Source organism: Schistocerca serialis, chromosome 1, assembly GCF_023864345.2.
Source record: "Schistocerca serialis cubense isolate TAMUIC-IGC-003099 chromosome 1, iqSchSeri2.2, whole genome shotgun sequence".
Classification (NCBI taxonomy): domain Eukaryota; kingdom Metazoa; phylum Arthropoda; class Insecta; order Orthoptera; family Acrididae; genus Schistocerca; species Schistocerca serialis.
In genome coordinates this window covers 808,696,949-808,724,713 of record NC_064638.1, presented here as the reverse complement: position 1 = coordinate 808,724,713, position 27,765 = coordinate 808,696,949, and the positions used below count along the sequence as shown (strand labels likewise).

Sequence of the window (27,765 nt, the reverse complement as noted above, 5' to 3'; positions counted from 1 at the left end):
GTGAACACGTGCTCTGCTGCGGATCTCTATGTTCAACAGTCCACGATGAATGGTGTGCTTCGAAACACTTGTGCATGCAACAGCTTTGTGCTCTTTCGACAAAGGTGCCACAATTCACCATCCATTCTACTTTACAGAGCAGACCAGCCTCCGAACCCCATGTTCTATGAAGGGTCGTGGACGTCGAACCATTCAGCACCTAGTAGTAGTTTCACTGTCCTAGCATGTGAACATTCAACCATTGCTGTTTTGGAGATACTTATTCACAGGCTCTGCGTAGTAATAATCTGCCTTTTGTCAAAGTTTCTTATCTCAATGGATTTCCCCATTTGCAGCCCATATCTTCGCTAGGGTGATTCCCCATCTGTGTCTGTTCCGCTTACATACTTCTGTTACTGTGTCACGTGCCCACAATACACCAGGCAGCATCAAATGTCGCAGTGATCATAATGTTTTAGCTCATCAGTGTATACTTCACGTCACTGTACAGTGTGTAGCATGGGGTATTTTGTACACTTATTCAGATTACGTACCATATTTCATTCGCATATTAACCAGTGGACAAAATTACTGCCTTTATGCCTTGGTAAAGGTCCTAATCTCTTATCTTACTCAAATATCTTTATGAGATATACACAATGGAGTAGAATTGTCACGCAGCTTTCCCCCAAAGCTCACTTCTCTAAAATGTTACCAACAACTAAGTTACAGCTCTCTCATACCTTCATATGGGCTATATTGACCTACCAATGCAACTCTTTAATTGTTTTGGTACCCACTGTAATTCCTACTTGTTTAGCAATCCGAATGTTGATACAGTGCTTTAGAACTGGATGCACTGCATTTTCTGAGATTCCATCTAACAAAGGTATGTTTCCCATTTGCTTTCCCTGCTACAGATTTGTGTGTACATTCCATTTCATCTCACTTCTTATGGAGTATTTAAATGATTGTATGTGCTTCATTTGTTCAATCTCGTAACTGGGTACTATTAAGGTCTTCCTCTTTATTGATGACATTTCGTGAATTTATTCAGCTTATGGAGAGGTGATATTCGTTGTACCAAGTGAGAAAATTGTGGTCAAAGCTTTCTGTATTTCCTTACAATTTTTCAATAATAACAATATATAGTGTTGCTGAACCTATTCGATGCCTAACTTATGCATATTAAGACCATTAGTGATTCTTAAGCTTCGCAAGGGACACATCCAATGTTTGTTCCATTTCTGCTGAATATTCATTGCCCTGTATAAGTACTAAGTAAAAAATTCACTGAGCCAACTGCATTATCTATGAAGATACTCTGTAAGATAATATCTTGATTATTAGTGAACTATACAGTGCAGTGCCAAATGCCTTTCAGAAATCTAAACAGCTGGCCTTCACTTACGGTAAGAAAGACATTGTATGGGAATAAAGCAAGCTGCGTTTCACACAAGTGGTTTTCTCGGAATGCATGTCAATTCTATGGGAAAAGCCCCTTTTCCTCCGGGCTTCTTTTATCCCTTCTGTAAACAGACGTGACTGGAGCTCTTTTCTAGTCTGGTGAGGCTACTTGCAGCACAAGAGGTTTTAAACAAATTTGGGCTAGGGAATGGTCTAATACCACAGTGCATTCAGTATAGAATATAATAGAAAGTCTTTCAGATCCTGACACCTTGTTGGCCTTAAGTAGTTTTTTAGTAATAGGTGTGTGTGTGTGTGTGTGTGTGTGTGTGTGTGTGTGTGTGTGTGTGTGTGTGTGTATCCATGTAGTGATTAAACAAGATATGGTATTATTCTCTTGCATGTCCATTCAGTGATTTAACAAGATATGGTAGTACCATCCTGCATGTATACATTTTTAATTGGGAAAAATTAATATTTTGGCTTTCTGTTTGTAGTCTTTAGTTGCAATGTGAGATTGGTTCAATTTCCTATTATTTTCTGATAGATATTTGAGCCAGTATCTCTCTAAGGAGAGAATTGCCAATGCCCAGGCGACAGGATATTTATGATTAGTGATCAAAAATGAGGTGAATAATTTTATTAAAACCAAAGTAATAAGCTTGCATGGAATCTGATTTAATCTCCTTCAAAGTACTGTGCTTGGCTAGCAACACACTTATCCCAATACTGACTCCATGACTGTAAACATTTCTGGAAGGCTTCCTTTGGAAGGGCGTTCAGCTGCTCTGCTGTGGACCTCATGGTGTCAAAATGTTTTCCTTTAAGCACGGTTTTAATTTTTTGGAAGAGATAAACATGATGAAAAAGGTCAATTTGGACAGACAGCACACTTTTTCTGGCAAAAAATTCATAAACCAAAGCGAGGCGTAGCACAGTTACATTGTCATGACGCAGGAAGCCACTGGCCCATTTTTATGGTTTCTTTCTTTGTACATCGTTTTGCATACCTTGCAGTATTCCTTTGTAAAATTCAAAAAATGGAAAATCCAGGATGAAATGTAACAACATTACAAAAAGGATAGTTATACTCACCATACAGTGGAAATGCTGAGTCGCAGATGGGCACAACAAAAAGACTGTCACAGAAAGTGAGCTTTTGACCAACAAAGCCTTCGTTGGAAAGATATAACATACACATACCTTCACATTCTTGTAAACACAACTCAGACACGCATGACCATTATCTGGTTGTTGGGACCAGACTGCCATTGGGAACACTGAATTTTCATCTCATGGTCATACTCTTAGACATTAAGGTCCATCCCCAGTTAAAATTTTGGAAATGCACACTGATACACAGTTTTCCTTCTGTTCATTACTCAAAAGCCTTGAAACAAATTTTGCTCTTGCTTACGTAATTTGGAAATTACTGGTTAAGATGCTTTGCACATACCCGTATGAAATGCTAAATTCTTCGGTAAGCTTTTGAATAGGTATCTGCTTGTTTGAATGAACAATTTTTGCCGCTTTTCACATTTTTTTTAAGGTTAATGGACATCTCGAATATTGCTTGTCTTCTACTGACTCATTTCGACTTTTAAATTGCTCATGCCACTTGTAAACTGCCCTCAGAGATACAGCATTATCACCATACATCAAACTTCAGCATTTCATAAGTTTCTTTAGCATTTTTGCAACTCAAAACTGACAATGTTCACACACTGTTTGAAAACCATGATGCATGCCAAACATGGTAAACACAACCTCATTCTACCATTTCTGGATGGGACTGACAAGATAGAACGTGTTTCACCTTGATGCTGACTGTCACAACAGATCAGGCCATTGGACAAATCACATCAAATGGCTGTAGTGTCAGCAGTTGCTGCTAAATAAATTCACTCACCGTATTTTTTGATCACACCTCATATTAAAGCTGCAGTGGTGGTAGTGGTAGTAGTAGTAGTAGTAGTAGTAGTAGTACTACATGAGATTAATGTGTTACACAGGACATGCTTTGCACCAATCATGAAACAACACTAAGTTGAATACGGTAGAATTTTTCTTCTTCAAAGAACCAAAATGCTACTTATGACATGGTATAGTTAACAACATACAAAATCAAACAATGAAACATCCAGGGAGGAAAAACAACAATATGGAAAGATATATTGCCACTCACCACAAAGATGCGGCATTGAGTGGCAAACGTGCACAATGAAAAAGAATGCTAGAAATATTCAGCTTTCGGACAAAGGCTTTCATCACAATTAGAAAAGTAGTACACATTCAGAATTAGAAAACTTGCACACAATTCACACAAGAACAAATTACAAATACATGGCCACTGCCAACTCTGGGCAGTGAGGCTCGATTCTTTTTAATATTGACTCATTTGAGGAATGAAGGTGAGGCATGGTTCAAGGTTAGGAAACAACAAGAATGATCTGGGGGCAGTCGGAGTGGATTATGGTTAGATGAAGGAGTAAACTGAGCCAGGCAGAGTTCAATATTGGTTTTGGATTGAGTCTGATTGGTAGAGTTAGTAGAAAAAAGGCCACTGCAAGGGCCATAAGGAGAATGTCTTTAACAATCAAACACAATTGAATTTGAGAGTGGGGCAAAAGGTAACGCCTTTTGAAAGTGCTGAGACTTGTGTGGGACAGTGGCTTTTGGAGGACAGGTATGCAACTGTGTAGTGCATCCATTTAGGCTCTGAGTTTTACTGGGTGGTGATGGAGAGTTCCTTAGGATGTGGTAAAACCAGTATGTCTGCAAGGGAGTGTTTGGCAGATATGAGAGGATGCAGCGAAGGTATGACAGAGGCTCTTGCAGTCATGGTGGACAGTAGCAATCCACGGTAGGATTATGAGGAACAGATTGAACAGTTTTTTTGAGTTGGCACTGTGGATGCTGCTTTAATTACTGGAGGGCAACAGTTTCAGTCTGAGAAATGGAATGCAGGAGTGTGTTTGCATAGCAAGTGAATTTTATGGATAGAGAGGAGGTAGTTTATGGTGTTTTGGGCACGATTTACAAGACTAGAATGGTGAGGGGTAATGAACTGATGGAATCTGAATAGATAGAGATCAGTGCCAAAGAATGAGATTGCACCTGGAGATAGGTAATTTGACAATCAGGCGATTTGGGGATTACATGAACGAGGCCACCATGAATAAACAGTAAATAGGACTAGGTTCTGGTCAGGGCAGGGAAATTTTCTGTATTGACACAGATGGAAGGAGCAATAATCCATAGTGGAGGGTAAAAAAACACAGAAAAATGTGGAAAACTGAGTAAAACCAAGAGGGGAAAACCGACAAAAAAGGCAAAACAGGTGTAGTATAATGAAAAGATGGGAAACCTGAGTAGAGTGTGAAGAGAGGTAGTGAGTTCAGTTTGAAGGTCGAGTGATTATATTAGCACGAAGAATGTTGTACATGAGCATTTAAACAGGGTGGCTTGGAAGTCAGAGCTTCACAGTATGTGTGGTATGCAGTGGACAGCATTTGTAGTTGGGGAGGTAACAAAAAAACATTAGAAAGTACAGAAAGGGTATGAAAGACATTGAGCAGTGTAAAGCTGTACAGAAGGCAAACAGTACTGGATTGTGGGATCGAAGGGAAGGCATTAGGCACATCCTGGAAGAATTAACAACAATAGGGAAAGGATAGATTGCTACTCACACCACAGAGGAGGCACTGAGTTGCAGACAGGCAGAGTGAAAAATAATGCTAGAAATATTCAACTTTTGGATAAAGTCCTTTGTCAGAAGTAGAAACACACACACACACACACACACACACACACACACACACACACACACACACACACAAGCCATTGACTCGTCTCTGGGCACAGTACCGATCAAGGATATCTAGACTCAGAGACAACAGTGTGAGTGTGTGTGTGTGTGTGTGTGTGTGTGTGTGTGTGTGTGTGAGAGAGAGAGAGAGAGAGAGAGAGAGAGAGAGAGAGAGAGAGAGAGAGAGATAGAGAGAGAGAGAGAGAGAGAGAGAGAGATAGATGCATGGGTGAATGTGTTTATTGTTTCATCTGCATTCAATGAAGGACTTATTCTGACAGCCATATATTCTTTTTCATTATACCTGTCTGCTAATTAATGCCCTTCCATATGGTGAGCAACAATCTCTCCTTTTTATATTATTGTTACAACATACAAAAATCTGTGTGTTTGTATTTGATGTGTATAGAGTTTTAGTGTTACTTTACTCCGGTGCCACAGCTAGACAGAAAGTGATAAGAAGTGGCAGCTATTATCTCTTGCAAAAATTTTCAGACATTTTAGTAGTTGGTTTTTGTGTTGTGCACTGTTTTTTTCCATTTTTTCTCCTGATGATCTTACCTTCTTCCCCCATCATCAGTTCTGTTCACTTTTCCCATACACCAGATTATTTGTCATCTTCTCCTAACATATTGTTTCATTTTCCGCCAGCACTAACTATATCTCATGTTGCACGCACAACTTAAGCACGACACGTTTCTGGGAATGAACTGATGCTCAGAAAGGCAAATAAAGCACTGTTTGTGCTGGATGCATTTCGCTTATCACATGTATACAATAATTTTCATGACACACACACACACACACACACACACACACACACACACACACACACACACGTTATTTTTCTGATGAACTATAAATAAATTACTTACAATTTGTAACAGCTTTGCAACTCATGACTGCAAGTAGTGAACTTGCTGCAGTCTTTTCCTTTATCTCTGTTCTTTGCCCTACTAAGTATAACAGCAGTTACTTGGGTATTCTGCAGTTCTGATACATTATTGACTCTTACCAGTTCCTTCAGTGCTACTGGTGTTAATGTTCTCTCCAGAAGGTGTCTGGCTACGCTGACGTATCCTGCGCCTGTGTCTTCTGCGGCGGCGAGTTCTGGAGCCCTCGACGCTCGACACTGACTCTACATGGGACATGACACACAACCTTTTGTGACCAGCAATAACTGATCAACTAAAAAGATCTTCACTGAAATCTTTAAGCCACTCTTTGACAATAATAGTTTTTTTTTCCTTTAATACTGTTTTTGTTACACATCAGTAAGGTGAAAACAAAATTTCTTAGACATATGTTCCATCAAGAATATAAATGCATAGCATAAGAGGAGATTACTGAGAACTTGCTAACATTCAATTACTAAGACGAAATTTATATAAATTGTTTTAAGACTGCATTAATGCCTTAACATTAATGTTAAGTAAATATGGCAAACTAACTAGGGATTAGGTAAATATTGCAAGCAGAATGCAAATGCTTTTATTTTATTTTACATTAGTTGGCTGCATTCTCGCTGTTAAGATTCTAGGTTACTGATGGTCACAAATGGGAAGCTGTCCTTTTGCTCCACATGCAAAAGCTGTATCACAAAATTGTGAGAGGAATTTTACAACTGCCATCTCAATATACCTCACAATCCTTCCTGGTGTCACACTTTTCATTTTCAAAGCCTACCACATCATATTTTTCTATATACTGAAGATGTTAAGGGAGTTATCACGAGTTCTGGAGGGGGAAATTTCAAATATAGAGAAATGCACCTGCTTGACAAATGCTCAAACTGGAAAATGGCAGGAAGGCTGACAATGTAAAAACTAATGGAAAATTTAATAATGGAAAACGTTAAGCATTCAGAACCTGAAGCAGCTTTGCTAGGAGCTGAAGGCAAGGGACAAGGTAGGGACAAGTTTAGACAAGATAGGAAAGCTTCTCTTGTTATTCATCTGTGGACTCTCTCCTTAGCAATAGTTTCTAATTTTTTGTTACCTTTAACACTTTTCTCAACAGTTCCTTTAGATGAAAGCAATTTTGGCTTCTGATCAAGCAACGAATGTTCCTCAAAGCTTGGTACACTTTATCACCCACATTTATTAGAACTGGTCTAGTTACTCCGGTTTTGGTTGTAGGTTAAGTAGATGTTTCTTGTCTACCTCAAACAGTTGGTAAGGAAATGGTTACTCATTTTAGTCATATATAGTAAATTTGATGAAGGATAAAAACAGTTGGATAAACAAATGCATTACTTACCCAATTTAATGGAGTTGCATGAAATGTAACACAAATGGCTCATTGAGTGTAAAAACATTGAACACACAGTAATGTAGTTTCAATTGGTTATGCTTCATGGTAACCCACTGCTAATTAATTCAACATTAATATATACATCAAACTATGGTTGCACCACAAGAAGTCCACTGTCAGAGAGGTGAGGATCAGTGTAAGAGGAAAGTGCCCTATGCGCAAGCCCAACATGAATAGCCAAATGCTACCGGGATCTCATGGACAGTGTCGGAAGTAGTCAATACTGGCAATTCAAGCTGTAGTATTGGTGCTAGGTAACAATTCTATGAGCTGCCACAATTTCTCCTGGCATGGGGCAGTAGCCGTGTATTATTTATTATTAATGGAAACATTCACACAATTAAGGTTTATCACATCTCAGACAATAATTAACGGCAATTTACACGATTGGTCAATCTATAATTAAAACAATCCACTCATAAAATTACATATGCACATTTTTGTTCGCTTACATGTTTTGTATTGCACAATGGATGTTACTGGATCATAAAATAACTATTTATTCAAAGTAAATAGAGAACATCTAAAACTATGTGAAGACTTGTACTGGTATGTAGCTTAATTATTAATCATTAATCTAATTAGTGAACTCAACTATTTTATAGGCTACATACTTGATTTCGCAGGCTTGTGTTTATAACACTGTACTGTTTGGAAATATCTTATTTACACATGTCAGTGTAGACATTTTGAATGTCAACAATTCTGCTTAGAACTTTAGCTTGGGCTCTTATTGCACCAATTGCTGAATGTAAAGTTTCTTTTTGCTGATGTGATCGATTGGGTTCAATACACCTAAGAAGTCACCATCATCATACCACATGGAGTACTAGTTCTGTTGGACAAGAGCTAAATAAGGAAATGGCCTTGGCAATATTGAAGACACTAACTCAACATCAACTCAACTGATGTATGTGGGTGTCTGGAACTGGATTCTACGCAGGGCGATCAATGACTGGACAACATTACTCTTCAATACAATGTCAGCTGGAAGGCAATGAAAATATTCTCACGTGTGAATAATAGTATAATCTGAATAAACAGTATGAATGGTCACAGGTTTGTTTGATCTGTGGGAGAGTGCCACAGAGATACGGAATAAACTGAGCTGTAAAGTATCCCGAGAAAGTCTATTAATAAAGTTTCAAGAACTAGCTTTAAATGACGACTCTAGGAATATACTACAACCTCTTATGTATCACACACACAGGGATCATGAGGAAGATTAGAATAATTATCGCATGCACAGAGGTGTGCACACAATCATTCTTCCGGTGCTCCATACTTGAGTGGAATGGGAAGAAACCCTAATAACTGGTACAATGGGACATACCCTCCACCGTGCACTTCACGGTAGTTTGAGGTGTAGACACAGAAGTAGATGTGGACATCTTCAATGTTACTCTTGAAACCCATTTGGTATTTTGAGTATGTATTTTGACCCAGGAATCTGCTTATGACCTCTATTCTCCCAGAACTTTTCGAACAACTACTCTGGCATTCTCTTTTGCCTACTAAGAAATCTGGTCAGTTCTGAATGTTTCTAACTTGATACACTCATTCTTGAGCATTTTTCTGTGCTATTTCACATCTGGTGAAATTGCGGTATAGCTGAAGAACACGAAATTTTATACCTTGGCATCTCCTCTTCTGTTTTGTTAGTCACAGTTTTTGTTTATTTCAGTTACAGAAGACCACATCACTGTCAGCTTTGCATCACAGCTTGTTGAAATAAAGTTTGTACATTTTCATGTAAATCATGTAAGCACTTTCAAGTGTGTCATTAGGAAAAGGAAAAGCCATCAGAACAATGTTGTGCATAGGTACAGGCTTTTGAAACTATGGATTTAAGGAGGATGTGCCCAGAAATGAGAAAAAGTAAATAGTGATTATTTAAAGAGTTACCTAAGAAATATGATAGTAATTTGCCTGAGGGATTAAATGAAAACTAATCGCCATTAACTTGTAGTTCAAGGCCGTTAATATCCCAATGAAAATTAATCTGAAGACTAGATAGTGAGCTTTACATGAAAATACACACACCAACAATTTGAAACAAATTAATTCCTGCTGGTGACCTGTATATTGTCACTTGGGATTTGTGTTTCCAGAGCCACTACTCCAGTGCAGGATTCAAAGAGCTCTTTAATGTAAATTATAATGATGCTATTTAATGCACTGTAGTTGAGAAGGAATCGTTAATGCATGACAAACAACTATGACATCGTTTCTTTTGTTGATATGTAACTAGAAAATTTACTCACCTTACATTGTGCCATAAAACAATAAGACAATAACATTAGGTGAAAAGGACAGGGTGACTTACATTTCAGCTGTGATCCCCATTCCAGAGACTAGAAAATTGGTCAAATACCAAATTTATATTACATATTATTTCTTTATGACATGAAAATTGTTCTTACCATGATCCACACTAGATACATCTTGACTGTCAAGAACTGTCTCTTCATCATCAGTGGTACGTCGACGTTCATCGCGGCGGTTCTCCCTGCGCTGGGATTGCCGACCACTAACAGGAAGTGGAGCACCTCCTCCAGACTGCTGTCCCTGAATCACTTGATTGGAAACAGGTTGACGTGAACCACTTCCTGCTGCAGATGACATGTACTGATGCTGCTGACGGGGTGGTAAGTCACGAACTCGCTCATCAGCTGTATCTGGGGTTGCATGCCTTGAACCTGTACATTACAGTGCAGAAACTAGTGTAATAATTGAATTGCATTCTATTATTAAAAAGTCAGCAGCAGAAAGATATAATTAACTATTGTGGATGAGAATTGCAAGATGTTATTCCTTAAGGATTCAATCCTACTTCTGCGAATCCAAACACTATAAAGAGATAACAAATAAAACCTGGATTGCAGAATATCACATTCTTTAATACTTCTCTGTAGCAAATTAAGAAGGGGGGAGAGTTCTACCTGGAGGGCACTGTACCGAGGAACACAAGATATTTTCATCTAGTGACAGATTTTAGGCTCACATGAAGGAACATGCAATAGATACCATTGGCATTTTCAACTGTTTCTGTTGTGAGACATGAAATTTTGTTCATGCAGCATTTGTAAATATCATGAGTTCTACATATTTTAGTGCCGTATTGTATATTAAAGCTATTTTCAGTAGCAAAGTTGTATGGTGAGTAAAATTCTGTATACTTTTAAAACTAGTTATGTAACATACAAGCAGTTAAGCTACAGTTTGTAAGCTGTGCATCATCTTGTACCTTGGAATAGAAGGTCTCTCTATAATGGAACAATTTTCCCTCTCTCGAAAATGGAAATGTGTGTTAGCTGCCAACAACACCTATTTCAAAATGTTTTGCACTTTTAACTGGTTTTTGATAATACTTATTCATAATTTGATTTCACTTACTGATTGTTGGTATATAGTACACTCATAATGCAACAGACAGACTATTACATACAGTACTGACCAGATTTTCTTGACTGCACAATTTCTACAATCGGATAGCACATTTGTTCCTAGGTACATGACCAAGGTGTGCCTTGGAGCAGTTTCTCACATTCGGAAAAAAAATTTTACTTTTCTGGAATAATTTTTGTGATTTCAGACAAAGACTGCAGCACAAGAAGTGAATGGTATTATTTCAAAATGTAAAAAGAAAATTAGATGGCTGGCCAGAGATAAAAACTCTGAAAAGTGTTCCAATGTACAACATTCTCACCTACTTGTTTCTAGTGTGTTAATGTTGGTTTTGAAATTCTCCACAGGTTTGCTGCCAGATCCTAAAATCAACGTGATTCAATATTTCGGCATCCAACTGCCCATCAGCTTCAGGAGAACGCTACACCACTGTCATCGCTGCCGTTGCTGAGTACTGTTGAAAACTGATGCTGAGGCTGCAAATCGTCGTCCTATATAGGCCTGCATAACGTATACGGCACATGTGCTGCCCATCATCACAGCTACTGCCTTCAAGACTGGGCTGGTGCCACTGCCTTTAGTTGGAACACCGGTGGCAATGATATATCGAACAAAGACTATTTTGAAACACCTGGGCTGGCCGTCGGCATGTAGAGTTTGGTCCAGTCCCAGTGGTGCATAAAGAGGAGCATAGATCTGTGCCCTTTATTCCTTACGTTGGGGGCATATCATTTAAGACTGGAAGAATTTTAAGAAATTTTAATATTAAGAGTGTGTTCTGCCCACATTCCAAGATTAGGGCACTACTTGGCTCTGTAAAAGATGATTTGGGGCTTAGGAAGATTGGCATATATAAAATTCCATGTCAGGGTGGAAGGGCTTACATCTGCCACTCAATTTTCATGGTTCAGGACAGATGTGTGGAACATTGTTGTTATACAAGGCTACAACTGCCAGAAAATCGGTGATAGAAGAACACATCTTAAACGAGGAACATGGAATGAAATTTGACAAGTCTGTGATAATTTCTAACACTTCTGGTTTTTGGAACAGTGCTTACAAAGTGGCAGATGAAATTAGGATGACAGACAATTTAATAAACAGACAATGGTTTTCCTCTTAGCAGGATGTGGAACCCTGTATTATCCTGCACCAAAACAGACGTTTTTTGGCCTGGCCAGCCCGAGTCTTTTAAAATCGCCCGAGTGTGATACATTGTTACCACTGGTTTGTTTGTTCTGTTTTGCTTTAAGGTGCAAAAACAACTGGGGTCATACGCGCCAGAGTCAAAACTACAGAACACGAATACAAAGAGGAGTTGAAAAACCACTATACATCAGTCCCAATTGACATAATAGAAGACAGCTAAAAACAGGCATGTGGAAAAACGGCTAAAAATGACACCATACAAAAACAGAGGTCCAAAACTAAAAAATTAAATGGCCTTCATCATATTGCTTTGCCAGATAAAAAGTAAGATGCGGTCGACAGCCCGCACGTCATTTGCTAAAAAGGCCGATATATCAGATGGCAAACCCAAACGGGACATTCCATCAGGAAGTGGCATACAGTTAAAACCTGAGTGCAATGTGAACAAAGAGGTGGGGTAGCGCCACTTAGCAAATGACGGTGGCTAAAAAGGCAGTGTCCTATACGCAAGAGAGTTAAAATAACCTCCTCGTGGCGGGAGGGCAGAGAGGATGTCGTCCAAGCCGCTGGGAGAGGCTTAATAAGCCGGAGCTTATTCCCGTGAGGAGAGGACCATTGGTGATGCCAAAGGAACACCACCTCCTGACAGACGGCAACACAAAGATCATTGTAGGGAATATAGGTACTTGCGAGCTGAAGTATGAGGGCTGCAGCTTTGGCAGCAGTGCCAGCAGCCTCACTTCCTGGCAGACCAACATGACCAGGAACCCACAGAAACATCACACTGACTCCACCAAGAATGAGCAGTTTACAGTTTTCCTGGACCTGCTGTGCTAAGGGATGGGCAGTGTACAGAGCACATGGACTTTGAAGGGCACTGAGTGAGTCTGAGCAGAGGACACCATTGAAGAGGCTGTGTTGCTGGATGTACTCCGTTGCCCAATACAAGGCGAAGAGCTCGGCTGCAAATACTGAGGAGTGTGCCAGAAGCCGATATCGAAAGACATGGGTGCCAATGACGAAGGCACACCCGACCCCATGGTCAGTCCGAGAGCCATCAGTGCATACAAATGTACTATCGCGAAGTTCCATGTGAAAGTCGTGAAACTGAAAGCGACAGACTGAGGCTGGAGTAGTGTCCTTAGAGAGGGCTAAGGTTAACATGGGCCACTTCATGAAGCCAAAGTGGTGAAGGGTTCACACTCACCAGGAAAGGTGCAGCTAGTGTGAAATTAAGCTGCTGTAACAAGTGCTGAAAGCGGACTCCAGGACGTAACAGAGAGGTAGGACGAGCCCCATAATGACGATCAATGGAATCATGAAAGAAGGAGGTATAGGACGGGTGGCCATGCATGGCAGTCAAACGGCATACATACCTGCTGTGGAGAAAGTCACGGCGGTAGGGCAGGGGTAGTTCAGCAGCTTCAGCACACACGCTCTCAACCGGGCTGGTGTAAATGATGCCCGTCGTCAAACGGATGCCATGATGGTGGATAGTGTGGAGACAGCATAAGAGGAATGGGCATTCAGACGCATAAACAAAGCAACCGTAGTCTAGTTCGGTTAGTTGGTTGGTTGGCTGGCTTAAAAGAGGGGGGAGGGACCAAACTGCTAGATCATCAGTCCCTCGTTCCGATTAAAATAGTTCCACAAGTGTGGGAGTAAAATAACTGAGACATACAAAACAGAGCTGGAAGAAAGGAGAAAAATACAAGAATGACAGAAGGGCAACAAACACTAAAATGGGCAAAATCGGACATGAAAACCACCGACACACACAAGAAACATGAAGAAGAGATCAAAACTAGAGAGCAGATTATTGTGGCTGGCTGACCATGAGAATAAAAGGGAGAAGCCAGTCACTCTGCAACACATTAAAACCTCTACCCTAAAAGCACTAAAAGTTAGATCAAATCATAAAACCCATCCTTACAAATAAAATGTAAAGCTAAAGCTGCTGTTGAGGCATTGTCGCCAAACACCGAAGGTAGACTGCTGGGAAAGTTAAAAGTCTGCCGCAGAGTGGCTAAAAGTGGGCAGTCCAGCAAGAGGTGGACGACAGTCATTTGTGAGCCACAGCGACACCATGGTGGGTACCATACATTAGCCACATATGACCAATGTGGAGCCAGCAGAGGACAACCGATTCCCTGCAAAAGGACTGCATGGAAGACTTCCACACATTCGTAGTCTCCTTAATGATGTTTGTGGTGTGTACTGTTATGCCATACCGTCTGCCAAAGCTGAAAAACCCTGCAGCGTAAGACAGAATGCAGGTCAGTTTCGGAGATGCCCATCTCCAGAGGCAATTTCTGTGTAGCCTGTTTGACAAACGTGTCGCCAAGTTTGTTGCCTGGGATTCCGACGTGTCCTGGGGTCCACACAAACACCACTTAACGATGGGACCATTCCAGGGCATAGATGGACTCCTGAATGGACGCTACCAAAGGGTGGTGTGGGTAGCACTGGTTGACAGCTTGTAGGCTGCTCAAGGAGTCAGTACACAGTAGAACTGACTCGCCAGGGCCTGAGCAGATGTGCTCAAGAGCACGAGATATGGCCGCCAGCTCTGCAGTGAGAACACTGCACCCATCTGGCAAGGAGTGCTGTTCAATATGCCCTCCATGAACATATGCAAAGCTATGTGACCATCAGCCATCGAGCCACTTCCTGGCCCCTATACATATCGAGAATCGAGAGGAAGGGATAGCGGAAACCCGCAGGGTTAATGGAGTCCTTAGGCCATGCGAAAGGTCCAGAAGAATCTGCAGCCTAGGTGTACACCATGGAGGTGTACATGAAAGGACCTTGAGGAGAGATGGTAACAGGAAGGACTCCAGTTCAGACAGAAGAGACTGGGCGCGAACCGCAATTGTAAGCTCTGACCTGGGCCGCCAACGCGGGAGACAAACCGCTGTGGTTGGGAAAAGGAGACAATAATTCGGATGAGCTTGGTATTCCTCCCATGGTGTGACCAGAGGGGGGGATGATGTGTGGTCGCATTTCTTAGCATTGAAGTTAGACCTTGACCGCTTAGACTGCTGGTGGTGTTTGACCACCAGCAAGATATGACGTACTACTTTTCATGGCGTGTCATCCACCCTGATGCCACCCACTCTGACCAGGGGCCCTCCCCAAGGGCGCCACCCAGCCGCAGCAAAGGCTACCTGGCAGGATGGCCATTGCCGGGAGTCCCAATGCCCCAGGGAGACGGGCAGCTACTCCTTGGCATGAGTAGGGAGTTGATGGTGCAGGCATCAGCAGAGCGATCCCTGTGTGGTCAAGGGGCTACAAGAAACAGGGCACATGGGGGCCCCACCGAGCTAAAAAAATTCATTATCGTTGACAGCACGGAATGCGATTCCGCACAGAGAATGGAGGAAAATGCACCCAGGAGGGTGACCTCACCCAACAGCTGGGGAATGAGCAGAAGTGCAGATCCATGTCGATGAAGGAATCGAGAGGTCTCAGTGCATGATGGACACTACGCACCATGTAAGGCGCCAGTTCCCAATTGACTCACTCTTTGGGAAAATTTTGAAAAATGAAGGTAACACCCTACAGGGGACTATCACGTAAAGGCCGAAACGTGAGAGAGAGAGAGTTGAGTTTCGAATGGAGAAGGGACCGGTACAAACGGAGGAGGGTGGTTCGAGTGGCACCCCAGGAAGCACCATTGAGGACACGTTGGACATTAAGGAACTGCGTACAGCGGGCTGCTGGGTAAGATACACGGGAGGATCAATAGTGTCTTCTATCGAGTTGAGCCCCAGGAATTTCATAGTTTTAACAAACGGACGGGCAAAAAGCCCTAGATGTAAAGATGGTGGAGAAACAGAAACCACTGGCGTCTCCAGAAATTCATACAGACAATTTTGTATGTGGAAAAGCAAAAGCCATTGGTGATGCTTCAGGAGTAAAGACGATCAAGACACCGCTGAAGATGTTGCTCAGTGAGACAGATCTGTGGAGAACTGCAATAGATGCAAAATCATAAACAAAAAGGCAGCCAGAGATGCCCGGTGGGAGACAGGCCATGATAGGGTTAATGGCAATAGCAAAGAGGACGAGAGACAGGATGGGCCCCTGAGGCACACCATTTTCTTGGGTAAAGCAACCCACACTCACCTTGAAAACTCGATCTTATAAAAATGCCTGAAGGATCAGGGCAGGTGGCCACGGAGGACCCACGTGCAAAGAGTATGGAGGATACCAGTTCTCCAGCAGGTGTCGTAAGGTTTCTCCGCATCAAAAAACATGGCCACAGCCTGGGATTCCCACAGAAAACCATTCATGACATGGGTGGACAAACTAACGAGATGGTGAACTGCAGAACGCCGTGCTCGAAATCCACACTGTGCATTCATCAGTAAATTGCGAGACTCGAGCCACCATACCAGCCGGGCATGAATCATATGTTCCATCACCTTGCAAACACAGCTGGTAAGAGAGGTGGGGCAGTAGCTAGAAGGAAGGTTTTTGTCCTTACCGGGCTTACAAGGGGAGGCCGCCAATTGTGAAATTCAGATTCGATTCATACTGCGCATAATAAAAGCTCATGGCCAGAGGTGTAATGTGGCAAAGCACCGAGATGCACTTCTCAGCCATTGTCGAGAAAATTGACAGTTAAAAGAAACCGTTGCCGTGAAATACTCTCTACAATTGATAATTTTCTACAGCGTCGTGGCGCAGCGGTAAGCGCTCGGGTTCGTAATCCGAAGGTCGCCGGATCGAATCTTGCGCCATGCAATTTTTTATTATTGGTTTTTTGTAATTCAAATATTATATATATATATATAGACACACACACACACACACACACACACACACACACACACACACACACACACTATCGATGAATTGCTTATGCTTGTTGGTGAAGGCGGATCGCTCTCCAACTGTACCGCCTCCATTTTTTCCGTTTTTTTAACAGGGTGTACCAAAGTTCTCCCGTCCGCACTGATTTTCGACGATGTTATAAGTTGCGCTAGGGACCGCATCTACCTTCTTTCGAAGTTAGCAGGCAACTACGCTGTTATGCGGCGGCTCGTTTCGGCCCATTCAACATCTGTCCTTCAAGTGTAACGAGCGAGTAACGGAGTTTATATTTCATACCTGCCGCAGCAAATTTGTGTTCGTGGGGTCTCTATTCTAATTCGAACGTTTGACTTACGCCATACGTATTCGTTTCGGAATACCATTTCTATGTCTTCCGTTAACTATACGTGGTTAACATTATGAAGACAATTAATAACATTTGTGAAATACAACTTTGTTTGCGGAAAACATAATGATGTTCGAAGTCGCCAGTTTTTCCATGACAAACGACTTTCAACAACTTATTATATGCATAATTGTTGCAACAGATTGCCGGGAATTTTTATATATATAATTTCAAGTTGCCGCCACTCATACCTCACCTGTCTTTCAACAACTTCTTTGCCTCTACACTTCTGCCTCGACTGACATCTCTGCCCAAACTCTTTGTCTTTAAATATGTCTGCTTGTGTCTGTATGTGTGGATGGATATGTGCGTGTGTGCTAGTGTATACCTGTCCTTTTTTCCCCCTAAGGTAAGTCTTTCCGCTCCCGGGATTGGAATGACTCCTTACCCTCTCCCTTAAAACCCACTTCCTTTCGTCTTCCCCTCTCCTTCCCTCTTTCCTGATGAGGCAACAGTTTGTTGCGAAAGCTTGAATTTTGTGTGTATGTTTGTGTTTGTGTGTCTATCGACCTGCCAGCGCTTTTGTTCGGTAAGTCACCTCATCTTTGTTTTTATATATAATTTTTCCCACGTGGAATGTTTCCTTCTATTTTTTATATATATATATATATATATATATATATATATATATATATATATATATATATATATATATATATATATATATATATATATATATATATATATATACAGGGTGGCCCAAAAAGGATGGTCACATTTTAAATAACTATAACTCCATCAGTTTTACAAATTAATTTTATTCAATTACGTAACTAAATGCTCCCATGCACCCAATTACAAGAACTAACGACAAAAAATCATGTACGGAAAATGACTTCCGGAAGATGGTGTCCTTCCTCGGTGATGCATTCCACAAGTCTTTCCTCGAAATTTTCCATCACTTTCACTACTGTTTCTTCTTGAATTGCCATAATTTCCGCACTGATTGCCTCCTTCAGATCAATTAAGTTTCGGGGCTTCTTTACGTAGACTTTTGACTTTAGGTATCCCCAAAGAAAAAAATCACAGGCTGAGAGGTCAGGTGATCTCGCGGGCCAGTGGACATCTCCAAAACGCGAGATGATGTGGTGGGGGAACATCCGCCTTAAAACACACATGGAGTCATTGGCTGTGTGGGCCGTGGCCCCATCCTGTTGAAACCAAATTCGATCTCGATTTACATGTAACTCTCGCAGTTTCGGCACCAAAAAGCTACGTAGCATGTTAACGTAACGTTTCGAGTTCACTGTGACTGTAGCGTTGTTCTCCTCAAAAAAATAAGGACCAACAATCCCCAATCTTGAAATTCCACACCAGACTGTTACCTTAGCACTATGAAGAGGCTTTTGGTGCAATTCTCTGGGATTATCTGCTGCCCAATACCTGCAGTTTTGTTTATTGACATAGCCGTCTAAATGGAAATGGGCTTCATCTGACATAAGAAGCACAACATCATTATTAGAGTACAAAATGTCAAGCATTGATTCACAAAATCGTCTTCGCTGCTCAAAATCACGATCATACAGCTTTTGCGTGATCATAATTTTGTATGGGTGAAACTGTAACTCACGGCTTAAAATACGCTGCAACGAACTACGGCTGAGGCCTAAAGTTTGAGCACGACGCCTAGTGGAACGACGCGGGCTTTGCAGCACTGACGCTCTAACATCATCAATGTTCTGTGGAGTAACTGCCGTACGTGTACGCCCTGTAGATTCACCACTTTTGACAGACCCTGTTGTCCGGAATGCAGTCACCCAATGTGATATGGATCTGCAATCTGGAATGGGTCCATCACGCGCTACACCAAAACGTTGTCGAAACAATCGTTGCACAGTAATAAACGATTCATCATTTCTGAAAAACTGTTCCACAGCAAAAACACGATGCTCGACCGTCCACTGCGCCATCTCGTGGCAAACTGGGTGTAATGGCCGACTTGCAGACGGCCGGCAGTGGTCCCCCCTCCTCACCTTTCAATGGTACTACGCAGTTCAAATCCGACCATCCTTTTTGGGCCACCCAGTATATATACATATATAATAGATTCAACCAAACAGCCCTCGTCAAAGATTTACTGTCCTACACTCGTACTCTCTGCTGGAAGTATCACTTTGCCACGAAGAAAAATGATCCTAATCCTACTCCTAATGATCCGACTCCTCAAGACACCATCCAAATTGAACCCTGCCTGGAACAGTTCCGTCCTCTGTCACAGCGGGACCCACCTCCTCTTCCTCAAAATCACCCTCTCCAAACCTTCCAGGAATTTCTGACCTCCAGCCTTGCATCTCAATCCTTCTTAAAAAACCTTAATCCTACACCCAACATCACCACTGCTGAAGCCCAGGCTATCCGTGATCTGAAGGCTGACCGATCCATCGTCATTCTTCCGGCGGACAAGGGTTCCACGACCGTGGTACTTGATCGTCGGGAGTATGTGGCTGAGGGACTGCGTCAGCTTTCAGACAACACCACATACAAAGTTTGCCAAGGTAACCCCATTCCCGATGTCCAGGCAGAGCTTCAAGGAATCCTCAGAACCTTAGGCCCCCTGCAAAACCTTTCACCTGACTCCATCAACCTCTTGACCCCACCGACACCCCGCACCCCTACCTTCTACCTTCTTCCAAAAATCCACAAACCCAATCATCCCGGCCACCCCATTGTAGCTGGTTACCAAGTCCCCACAGAACGTATCTCTGCCTACGTAGATCAACACCTTCAACCCATTACATGCAGTCTCCCATCCTTCATCAAGGACACCAACCACTTCCTTGAACGCCTGGAATCGTTACCCAATCTGTTACCCCCGGAAACCATCATTGTAACCATTGATGCCACGTCCTTATACACAAATATTCCGCACGTCCAGGGCCTCGCTGCGATGGAGCATTTCCTTTCACGCCGATCACCTGCCACTCTACCTAAAACCTCTTTCCTCATTACCTTAGCCAGCTTCATCCTGACCCACAACTTCTTCACTTTTGAAGGCCAGACATACCAACAATTAAAGGGAACAGCCATGGGTACCAGGATGGCCCCCTCGTACGCCAACCTATTCATGGGTCGCTTAGAGGAAGCCTTCTTGGTTACCCAAGTCTGCCAACCCAAAGTTTGGTACAGATTTATTGATGACATCTTCATGATCTGGACTCACAGTGAAGAAGAACTCCAGAATTTCCTCTCCAACCTCAACTCCTTTGGTTCCATCAGATTCACCTGGTCCTACTCCAAATCCCATGCCACTTTCCTTGACGTTGACCTCCACCTGTCCAATGGCCAACTTCACACATCCGTCCACATCAAACCCACCAACAAGCAGCAGTACCTCCATTATGACAGCTGCCACCCATTCCACATCAAACGGTCCCTTCCCTACAGCCTAAGTCTTCGTGGCAAACGAATCTGCTCCAGTCCGGAATCCCTGAATCATTACACCAACAACCTGAAAACAGCTTTCGCATCCCGCAACTGTCCTCCCGACCTGGTACAGAAGCAAATAACCAGAGCCACTTCCTCGTCCCCTCAAACCCAGAATCCCCCACAGAAGAACCACAAAAGTGCCCCACTTGTGACAGGATACTTTCCGGGACTGGACCAGACGCTGAATGTGGCTCTCCAGCAGGGATACGACTTCCTCAAATCCTGCCCTGAAATGAGATCCATCCTTCATGAAATCCTCCCCACTCCGCCAAGAGTGTCTTTCCGCCGTCCACCTAACCTTCGTAACCTGTTAGTTCATCCCTATGAAATCCCCAAACCACCTTCCCTACCCTCTGGCTCCTATCCTTGTAACCGCCCCCGATGCAAAACCTGTCCCATGCACCCTCCCACCACCACCTACTCCAGTCCTGTAACCCGGAAGGTGTACACAATCAAAGGCAGAGCCACGTGTGAAAGCACCCACGTGATTTACCAACTGACCTGCCTACACTGTGATGCATTCTATGTGGGAATGACCAGCAACAAACTGTCCATTCGCATGAATGGACACAGGCAGACAGTGTTTGTTGGTAATGAGGATCACCCTGTGGCTAAACATGCCTTGGTGCACAGCCAGCACATCTTGGCACAGTGTTACACCGTCCGGGTTATCTGGATACTTCCCACCAACACCAACCTATCCGAACTCCGGAGATGGGAACTTGCCCTTCAGTATATCCTCTCTTCTCGTCATCCGCCAGGCCTCAACCTCCGCTAATTTCAAGTTGCCGCCACTCATACCTCACCTGTCTTTCAACAACTTCTTTGCCTCTACACTTCTGCCTCGACTGACATCTCTGCCCAAACTCTGTCTTTAAATATGTCTGCTTGTGTCTGTATGTGTGGATGGGTATGTGCGTGTGTGCTAGTGTATACCTGTCCTTTTTTCCCCCTAAGGTAAGTCTTTCTGCTCCCGGGATTGGAATGGCTCCTTACCCTCTCCCTTAAAACCCACTTCCTTTCGTCTTCCCCTCTCCTTCCCTCTTTCCTGATGAGGCAACAGTTTGTTGCGAAAGCTTGAATTTTGTGTGTATGTTTGTGTGTCTATCGACCTGCCAGCGCTTTTGTTCGGTAAGTCACCTCATCTTTGTTTTATATATATATATATATATATATATGAATTACAAAAAACAAATACTAAAAAAGGGCTTGCATGGCGCGAGATTCGATCCGGCAATCTTCGGATTACCAACTCGAGCGCTTACTGCTGCGCCACGACGCTGTAGAAAATTATTAATCGTAGAGAGTATTTCACCACAACGGTTTCTTTTAACTGTCAATTTTCTCGACAACGGCTGAGAAGTGCATCTTGGTGCTTTGCCACGTTACACCTCTGGCCATCAGTTTTTATTATGCGGAGTATGAATCGAATCTGAATTTCACAATTGGCGGCCTCCACTTGTTAGATACGAGTATGACGGTGGCTTCACGCCAGCGTCTGTGAAATGTGCCCTCTGCCAAGAGGCAGTTGTATGTGTTAAGCGGAAAGTGCTTGCCCGCAAGAGAAAGGTTCTCCAACTCTCTTGTGGATGGCGTCGTCTGGCCCTGGGGTGGAGGACGACTCAGGACGGAACCCTGAGGCGCACCATTTTCCTGGATAAAAGTGTCTGACAAGGCAGAACCCACACACACCTTGAATCTCGATCTTGTAAAAATGACTGAAGGAACAGGGCAGGCGGCTACGGAAGACCCACGTGTAAAGAGTACAGAGGATACCAGTTCCGCAGCAGGTGTCGTAGGCCTTCTCCACATTGAAAAACAAGGCCACAGCCTGGGATTTCCGGAGAAAACCATTGATGACATGGGTGGACATAGTAACGAGATGATAAACTGCAGAACGCCGTGCTCGAAATCCACACTGTGCATTTGCTAGTAAACTGTGAGACTCGAGCCACCATACCACCCGGGCATGAATCATATGTTTCATCACCTTGCAATCACAGCTACATCTACATCTACATCCATACTCCACAAGCCACCTGACGGTGTTTGGCGGAGGGTACCCTGAGTACCTCTATCGGTTCTCCCTTCTATTCCAGTCTCATATTGCTCGTGGAAAGAAGGATTGTCGGTATACTTCTGTGTGGGCTCTAATCTCTCTGATTTTATCCTCAGGGTCTCTTCGCGAGATATACGTAGGAGGGAGCAATATACTGCACGACTCCTCGTTGAAGGTATGTTCTCGAAACTTTAACAAAAGCCCGTACCGAGCTACTGAGCGTCTCTCCTGCAGAGTCTTCCACTGGAGTTTATCTATCATCTCCGTAACGCTTTCGCGATTACTAAATGATCCTGTAACGAAGCGCGCTGCTCTCCGTTGGATCTTCTCTATCTCTTCTATCAATCCTATCTGGTACGGATCCCACACTGCTGAGCAGTATTCAAGCAGTGGGCGAACAAGCGTACTGTAACCTACTTCCTTTGTTTTCGGATTGCATTTCCTTAGGATTCTTCCAATGAATCTCAGTCTGGCATCTGCTTTACCGACAATCAACTTTATATGATCATTCCATTTTAAATCACTCCTAATGCGTACTCGCAGATAATTTATGGAATTAACTGCTTCCAGTTGCTGACCTGCTATTTTGTAGCTAAATGATAAGGGATCTATCTTTCTATGTATTCGCAGCACATTACACTTGTCTACATTGAGATTCAATTGCCATTCCCTGCACCATGCGTCAATTCGCTGCAGATCCTCCTGCATTTCAGTACAATTTTCCAGTGTTACAACCTCTCGATACACCACAGCATCATCTGCAAAAAGCCTCAGTGAACTTCCGATGTCATCCACAAGGTCATTTATGTATATTGTGAATAGCAACGGTCCTATCACACTCCCCTGCAGCACATCTGAAATCACTCTTACTTCGGAAGACTTCTCTCCATTGAGAATGACATGCTGCGTTCTGTTATCTAGGAACTCTTCAATCCAATCACACAATTGGTCTGATAGTCCATATGCTCTTGTTCATTAAATGACTGTGGGGAACTGTATCGAACGCCTTGCGGAAGTCAAGAAACACGGCATCTACCTGTGAACCCGTGTCTATGGCCCTCTGAGTCTCGTGGACGAATAGGGCGAGCTGGGTTTCACACGTCCGTCTTTTTCGAAACCCATGCTGATTCCTAGAGAGTATATTTCTAGTCTCCAGAAAAGTCATTATACTCGAACATAATACATGTTCCAAAATTCTACAACTGATCGACGTTAGAGATGTAGGTCTACAGATCTGCACATCTGTTCGACATCCCTTCTTGAAAACGGGGATGACCTGTGCCCTTTTCCAATCCCTTGGAACACTACGCTCTTCTAGAGACCTACGGTACACCGCTGCAAGAAGGGGGGCAAGTTCCTTCACGTACTCTGTGTAAAATCGAACTGGTATCCCATCAGGTCCAGCGGCCTTTCCTCTTTTGAGCGATTTTAATTGTTTCTCTATCCCTCCGTTGTCTATTTCGATATCTACCATTCTGTCATCTGTGCGACAATCTAGAGAAGGAACTACAATGCAGCCTTCCTCAGTGAAACAGCTTTGGAAAAAGACATTTAGTATTTTGGCCTTTAGTCTGTCATCCTCTGTTTCAGTACCATTTTGGTCACAGAGTGTATGGGCATTTTGTTTTGATCCACCTACCGCTTTAACATAAGACCAAAATTTCTTAGGATTTTCTGCCAAGTCAGTACATAGAACTTAACTTTCGAATTCATTGAACGCCTCTCGCATAGCCCTCCTCACACTACATTTCGCTTGGCGTAATTTTTGTTTGTCTGTAAGGCTTTGGCTATGTTTATGTTTGCTGTGAAGTTCCCTTTGCTTCCACAGCAGTTTTCTAACTCGGTTGTTGTACTACAGTGGCTCTTTTCCACCTCTTACGATCTTGCTCGGCACATACTCATCTAACGCATATTGTACGATGGTTTTGATGGTAAGAGAGATGGGGGCAGTAGCTAGAAAGCAAGTTTTTGTCCTTACTGGGCTTAGGTATGGGTATGACGGTGGCTTCATGCCAGTGTCTGGGAAATGTGCCCTGTGCCCAGATGTGGTTGAACGTGTTAAGCTGAAAGTGCTTGCCTGCAAGAGAAAGGTGCTGCAACATCTGAATGTGGAGGGCATCTAGCTCTGGGGTGGAGGAGCGGGATGAACTGAGAGCACGATCTACCACCCTCATAGTAAAGGTGGCATTGCAGCACTAACGATTCGGAGAAGAGAAGGTTATTGTCCAAGCCTCCTCTGCTCGTTTCTGATGGAGGAAAGCAGGGTGATAGTGGGAAGAGCTTGACACTTCAGCAAAATGGTGGCTCAAGGTGTTGGAGATAGCAATAGGATCCACGATAACATCGTCTGCTACTGTGAGGCCGGAAATGTGGGACTGGATCTGGGTCCCAGAAAGCTGTTGGAGGTTGGCCCACACGACAGAAGAAGGGATGGGACTGCTACAAGAACTAGTGAATGAAATCCAGCTAGCTCGTTTGCTATCTTAAAGAACGCGGTGACACTTTGCACACATCTGTTTATAATGAATGCAGTTTGCCATCGTAGGATGATGGTTAAAAATGCGGAGAGCAAATCTCCAAGTGCGAATTGCACTGCGGCATGCCTCAGTCCACCAAGGGACTGGAACATGATGTGGCAAAGAGGAAATGTGAGGAATGGAATGTTCTGCAGCAGTAAGCATAACACTGGAAAATCTTGTTCTTCGGAGGTCACCAGGGAGGAGTAAAGCTGCTGATCAGCCTTAGTAAGCTGTGTTTGCAGTTTGCAAGTGGATCGAGTAGGAGTCAGCAAATGGAGAGCACATGGAAAATGGTCACTCGAGTAGGTGCCAGAAAGAATGGACCACTCAAGTTGATGGGAAAGCTGAGCAGTGCAAAAGGATAGGTCCAATTGGAAGTAGATGTGCAAGGAGTCAGAAACGTGGGTGCCCCAGTGTTTAGGCGGACGATGTTAAGTTGGTTAAGAAGTTCAGCCAAGAGGGCACCTCTCTGACGGGTCCTGGGAGAATCCCAAAGGGGATTAAATTCACCAAGTAGCAAAAATGGGGAGGAAGCTGTCCAATAAGCTGAAAGACGTCTGCCCTGGTGACATCGAATGATGGAGATACATAAATGGTACAGAGGGAAAAAGTCAGGTGGGGAAAGAAAAGGTGAACTGCAACAGCTTGAAGACGAGTAGTCAGGGAGATGCAGCATGGTGCCCCCACAAGATGGAATGCCGACCTCAGGGGGAAGGTCAAAACAAATTGGTAAGTAATGTGAATGCTCAAAGCTTTCATAAGGATGCAATTTAGTTTCCTGAAGGCAGAGTACAAGGGGATGCTATGATGCTAAAAGCAGCCATAAATCCTCTTTGTGGGACCGAAGGCCATGAACATTCCATAGGAGGACAGTCACGAGGAAGAGATGTACGAGTGTCAACTCAGCAGCTGCTGAGTGACAACCGATGTAGAGTCACTACTACAGGGCACAGAAGCAGGAGGATCCTGCTCCATGGGGTCCACAAAAGCTGAAAACGGTTGGTGGTGCGTAACAGCTAGACAGAGGCCGGCCGGGCTAAAGTACACGTGGCGACACCGTCGAACAGGATCTTCGAGTTGGCGAAGGAGAAGACCGTTTGCCTTTGGTGGACTTCTTCGAGCCTTTCCGGTTAGAAACAAAATCGGGTGTTGTTTGGCTGGAGGGATGGAGCAAGTCTTCATGGGAGTACTCCTTTGTCCTTTCCTGTCTACTGGCTGTGTAGCTGGTGGCTTCGCCCCTTTGAAGTGAGAGTTTGATGGTTTGTTGCACAGTGGGGCGGGAGGACGGCGATGCTACCTTGACAATAGGCGATTTCACCTCAGAGGTGAATTTGAGATTGCATGTCTGCGTGGCCATGTCCTTCATGGAGCGAGGGGTAACAAAAATACAACTATACGTGCCAGATGGGAGAACACAGGGTTTGCAACTAGCCAGTAACTTGTGAGGAACTGGGTAAGGCACTTTTTCCTTTACCCGAATCTCTTAGACTGTACGCTCATCAAGATACATGGGACAATCCCGAGAGGAGGCAGCATGGCTGCTATTGCAGTTGATACAGTGGGGAGAAGAAGGCGGACAATCGCTCTTGGGTGCATCCCTACCACATGTTACACATCTGGCTGGGTGTTGACAAGATGTGCTAGTGTGGTTGAAACAATGACACTGGTAACAGCACATTGGGTTCAGAATGTACGGCAGGACTGTGATAATTTCATAGCCTGCTTTGATTTTGGACGGCAGCACCACTATCAAAGGTGAGGGAAAGAGTGCGGGTGGGCACTAAGGAGGAATTTACATTTTTCATTAGATGATGGACGGCAACGACACCCTTATCAGAGAGGTAAGATTGGATTTCGGCCTCGGTTAGGTCATCGAGCAGCCTGGTGTAAATTACAGTACGGGAAGAATTCAAAGTTCTATGGGCCTTGACACAAACAGGGTAACCGTGGAGAAGCGAGGCAGCAAGCAGTTGTTGTGCCTGAGAATCAGAAGCAGTCTCCAACAGCAAAGTGCCATTCCAAAAATGAGATCAGGATTTCACAGGGCGAGCAACTGCATCAACACCTTTCTGAATAATAAACGGATTTACAGTGGCGAAGGACTGACTGTCTTCAGTACGTGATACCACGAGGAACCATGGTGCAGCGGGATGTGTCTTTGAATCATTAGCCTCATTACGTTTATGTTTCGTAGACATTGATTTGGAAGATGATTGACTCATTGCGAGAAAATCCCCCATGATTGCCAGTGTCTCTGATGGCCTGCTCCTTCCAACTGGGGGGCTCCCTTCACAAGGGGACGCACCTGCCTTAGGTGATTGTTCACACCTCCCGAACATCTGACAGAGGGATCAATCAGCAATTTGGAAAGGTTGAAGCTCAGGCAATCACCCTTCCCTGTGCCTGGCCTGTACCAGGGGTATGTGCAAACCCTACCTGTCAACTCGGGGCTCAGAATTATGCATTACCCAGT

The 27,765-nt window shown here is 43.5% G+C and overlaps 1 protein-coding gene across 4 annotated transcripts in view; it reads right to left on the bottom strand.

Annotated features, from left to right (window-relative positions):
* The window catches only part of LOC126484080 (synaptic functional regulator FMR1), a 261,579-nt gene that overhangs the window by 20,920 nt on the left and 212,894 nt on the right, over positions 1 to 27,765 (bottom strand). For 3 of the 4 annotated variants that reach the window (XM_050107455.1, XM_050107462.1, XM_050107469.1), the window contains 2 exons: positions 9,931 to 10,206; positions 6,210 to 6,332 (listed from right to left, as the gene is read on the bottom strand). In XM_050107455.1, the coding sequence (XP_049963412.1) occupies positions 6,210 to 6,332; positions 9,931 to 10,206 (399 nt within the window). The remainder of the gene's footprint in view (positions 1 to 6,209; positions 6,333 to 9,930; positions 10,207 to 27,765) is intronic. The other variant, XM_050107477.1, reaches the window with a different exon arrangement.